We start from the raw sequence: 4,609 nt of genomic DNA on the forward strand, positions 1-4,609 counted from the left end.
CAGCGGGCTTCACCCGCGCATCTCTCACCGCTCCAGAGCCTAATTGCCTTTAAGTTAAGCCTTTAAAGTTCTTAGTCAAGAATCTCTTGAAGATAGAAGTTTGCTTCTTGTTTGTTTCTGCCTACATCACATCCTTCTCCTTGAGATCAACCTAGGTACTTTCAAGAATTAGCTTTCACACACACACACACACACACCATCCACCCCTCTCTGCATCTCAGCAGAAGTTCGGCAACAAAACTTTTGCTAGCTCCTAGGCAAGGATCTTGAGATTTAAGCCAGAACTGAGATTGGCCCTTATGTACCTAATTGGCTTTGCATGCAGCCACAAAGCTCAGCAGGTACTGAATTCAATATGTGCTTCCATTCTGGAGCCTATATACTAAGGCTTCTGCACTTAACCCCTGCCTAGGCTTCACTGCAATTCAGATTGCAACTGGGAGGCACCTCAAGTTTGTCTAAGCTCCTGAAAAGGAACCTGCCCTTAGTTTCATAGTTTTGGAAGGAACCTGAACAGATCATCAAGTTCAACCCCCTGCCCTGGGCAGGAACAAGTGCTGGGATCATGGTACCCCAGCCAGATATCTATCCAACCTTCTCTTGAAGATTCCCAAAGTAGGGGAGAGTACCATCTCCCCTGGGAGCCCACTCCAGAGCCTGGCAGCCGTAACTGTAAAGTACTGTCTCCTGATATCAAGCCTGAACCTGCTGTCAATCAATTTTTGGCTGTTATTCCTTGTTATCCCAGGATGTGACCAGGGAAACAGAGCCTCACCTATTTTGCGCTGGTCCCCCGGTGGGTTTATAGACGGCCACCAGATTCCCTCTCAGCCTTCTCTTGCGGAGGCTGAATAGATTCAGGTGCTTTAGTCCATCTTCGTAGGGCCTGGCCATGCGAGTGGCCCTCCTCTGGACCCTCTTGATGCTGGCCACATCCCTCTTGAAGTGTGGCACCCAGAACTAGACACAGTACTCCAGCTGCAGCCTGACCAGTGCCGCATAGAGGGGGAGGATCACCTCCCTGGACCTGCTTGAGATGCATCTGTGGATGCATAACAAGGTGCAGCTAGCCTTCCTGACCGCTTCCTCACATTGGCAGCTCATGTTCTTCCTCGAGTCAACAATGACTCCAAGATCCCTTTCTGCCACCATGTTGACACAAAGGGTGTTCCCCAGCCTACAGGTGTTTTGCTGGTTCCTTTTCCCTAGATGCAGCACCTTGCACTTCTCTGAATCTCATCCTATTCTCACCTGCCCAGCTCTGGAACCTGTCTAGACCTAGCTGGATTCTGTCCCTCCTCCAGCGTGCTCACTTCGCCTCACATCTTAGAAACCACTCCTTACAGCACTGAATTCATCTAAGAGAATGATGGCTTTTAGTGGTGGCCAGCAACCTACTGGTTAGAGCACTTGCTCAGCAAGTGAGAGACCAGGGTTTGGGGCCTTCCTCCCTTAAGAATTTAAATCTGCATCTCCCAGCAAAGTCAGGCTATGGGGTAGCTTGGATGAGTGCCCTCTAATCCTCCTGCTGCAGCTGAGAGACTGAGCAGGTAAGGCTACCACTTCCTTTGCAAGTGCTCTGGCAGACACTACCAGGCTACAGTCCTTAGATGTGAGGTTAAGTATCATAAGTCACAAGACAAGAGATGCCCAGCAGATGAGAATCGCATGCTTAAGACTCTGAGATCAAGCTGGGAGTTCAGGCTCCAGACCGTATTTAGCATGGTTATTGGCTACTTTTAGGCACCTTTAGGCTTTCTGGCCAGCCCTTTGATATTATTAACCACTCCCTGTTCTCTGTAGAGCACCCAGGCATCCCTAAAAGCCCTTAATCAACTGAATCTGAGAAGCCTACATGGTCTGTCTGAAGTGCCTGCCAAAGCTAGGAGCCTAATGCTTATGCAGCCATGCAGCAGGGGTCTGAGGAACTGTATGGCCCATTATGCCAGACATGCATGGCAGGTTGTGTAATCCTGGGAATGAGGCATAAAAATCACCTTGGATCCCAATGATGGGACAGGCAGCTGCCAGCAGGAAGGAGGCACCTACAGCTGGGAAGCATGAAGCTCCTGCTCCCCGGCTGCATGCCCTGCACACATGGAAGTGGCAGCTGGGGGGAGCCAGGAGCTCCTGACTGCCTGGGCACCACTTCCATGGGCATTTGGGAACATTAAAAAACCCCCCAAAAAACGGGCATGAAGCTGAGGCTCTGAGCATCATGTCCACTTCTACAGGCCCAGGGTGCCTGAGCCCAACATTAGGGAGCTTAATGCTGCGCTTTAAGAAGTACATGTGCAAGGGAAAGTCCTAGCTGAATGTCTGCTTTGTTGTTTTTCTCAGTTCCCTGGGCACTGTAAGCCCAACATTGGAAGAGGCTCCTGGTGTATCTATCCCATGATGCAGCTGTGGTTGGGGGAGCTCACCATCTCTTGTGCACACTAGTGCCTGACACAAGCAGTGGGAGATGGGGAAGCTCCCTCGTCCCCAGATGCTCATGCTGGGCACCTCTTTAAATGGGACTGGACACCTTAAAAATCAGGGGCTGGAGGGCAAGACACTAAGGTGCTGGGTCACAGGAAGCCCATGTTCTGATGCAGGCAATTAGCTGACTGTCAGCATCGAGACAAGGGCAGCCCCCAGCTAGGTTTTAGACTGGGGGCTGTCCACGTCCCAGTGACAGGGCATGCTGTACGTTCAGTTTATGGAGCCATATAAACCAGCCACAAAGATGTTTCATATATTTTGAGTAGTATGTTTGTGGCTGATTTGCCATTTTATGGCACCATAAATTCGATGAACATGTGGCATGCTGCTATTTATGGCACAATTAACACACTCATTGTGCCAGAAATAAAATGAGTGCCAGGGCCTTAGGCAATGCAACAATTAAAATTGGTTCCTCAGATGCTTATTTGAATCCTTGGCCTAGTTCCCCAAACCATCCCAGCCACCCCATAGGCACTTTCTATCCCTAGGACACTAATGAAACACATTAATGGGGAAGGGGGTACCGGAAATCACTAAACGTCTAGATGACACTCAGATCATGAGCACTAAGTAGCAGGGATTTATAAATCTTGCAAGATAAAACAGATTTTTTTTTTTTAAATGAGCAAAGGCCAGTTATGTGGTTAGTGTAATATTTTATTTTAGTGATTCATTCAGTGCCACATCTAAGAATCTTACTGGAAAAAATTGCCCAAGCTAGATTGAATAGGAACGCTGACTGGAATACAGCGCATGAGATGCAATGCTAAACAGTGCTAGATCGAGTTAGTGAATGCACTCACACACTCTGGATGATCCATGGGTGCTTTGGGTTCTAATATTATTTTGGTGACAAGCGAGAATGAGTTTGGGATCCTGCTTTCAAGTGGACATTTGTCCACATCACAAAAGCCTCCCCAGAACTGGCAGCCAGCCCAGGGCAGGCTCAGGATTAGAGGTAAAAGCAATATAACAAGTGCTTTGGCAGAACTATATGTGTTGCCTACATCCACTGTCAGCAGTTGGCATCATTAGCCAATATGACTAGCCCTTTTATTTTCAAATTCAGCATGCTGCTTTCCCTTTCTGAAGAAATACACTTTTCTCTCTATGTCTTCTTTTACTCTTAAGTCATTCATTCAGGCTTTCCAACTTTTTATGGAGTCCTTTTGCTTCTCTCAGTACCTCTTATTTGACAAATGATTCATACTTCATGGTAATATTTTAGCTTCCCTAAACAGAGTTCTGTACTTGCATGGTTGCACATTGTGCAGCTAGGGAGTATGATCAAATGTCACTCTTTGCTATTAAGTGTGAGTGAAGATAAGTTTGGGGGGGAACAGAGGGTATAAAGTACTTGATCCATATAATTTAACACTGAGGTGAAACTTCCTTTCCGTTGGGCAGAATAATAAAGGTGGACAGGATAGGCCAGCAAATCTGTTTCAGTGTTTTTTCTGTGAACTTTTCAACATTTTCTGCATTCTGATCCCTCCAGGTGCTGGATGTTAGCAAGGAAGGAAAAGAAGAAGTATTCTACGGGCCTACACTTCCTTTTGCTTCCAACGGGATAGCAGCATGCTTCCTTCCAGCTCCTTACTTCACAAGTCCCAACCTCCAAACTTTGCAAGTGCCTCACCACAGGATTGGCACTATATGAGGAAAGGAATACAAAGTTCATAACAGGAGAAGGGGGGAAACAGTACTTTTTGATCAAGCAAGAGAATTATTCAGTTTAAGCTGCTTCTTTGTCTTTTACACATTTGTCTTAAAGTCAGCTAACGGTAGGCAAAAAGTAAGTATTTTTAACAAAAATGGCCCCACAGAAATCAGTCTGCACAGCTGCTTCCCTTTTCCACGTGTTAGAAGAATATACGTTTATGCCAATATATGACTGGCAATTTTTTTACTGGGCAACAACAAGTTCTTTAAGTTCTTCATACAACTTTGACAGGCATTTTGAGGTGAGTGCCCTCAGCATCCTACCTGGGGTGTTGTTCTTTGGAGGCTGTGCATTCAGTGGTTTACCAGTGGCACTTTTCAAAGACATTACAATATAGTGTTAACATTGACAAGGACGACATAACACTATGCTAATTATGCAACTCAATACCTATGGCAA

General features: G+C 46.5%; 1 protein-coding gene across 1 annotated transcript in view; it reads left to right on the plus strand.

Annotated features, from left to right (window-relative positions):
• KLHL32 (kelch like family member 32) overlaps nucleotides 1-4,276 on the plus strand; it is a 230,349-nt gene extending 226,073 nt beyond the window's left edge. Inside the window, exon 11 of the mRNA XM_019537781.1 lies at nucleotides 3,986-4,276. Coding sequence (XP_019393326.1) covers nucleotides 3,986-4,147 — 162 coding nt within the window. The 3' untranslated portion in view covers nucleotides 4,148-4,276. The remainder of the gene's footprint in view (nucleotides 1-3,985) is intronic.
• The last annotated feature ends 333 nt before the right edge of the window (nucleotides 4,277-4,609 follow it).

Source organism: Crocodylus porosus, unplaced genomic scaffold, assembly GCF_001723895.1.
Source record: "Crocodylus porosus isolate Cpor-Errol unplaced genomic scaffold, CroPor_comp1, whole genome shotgun sequence".
NCBI classification, from domain to species: Eukaryota; Metazoa; Chordata; order Crocodylia; family Crocodylidae; genus Crocodylus; species Crocodylus porosus.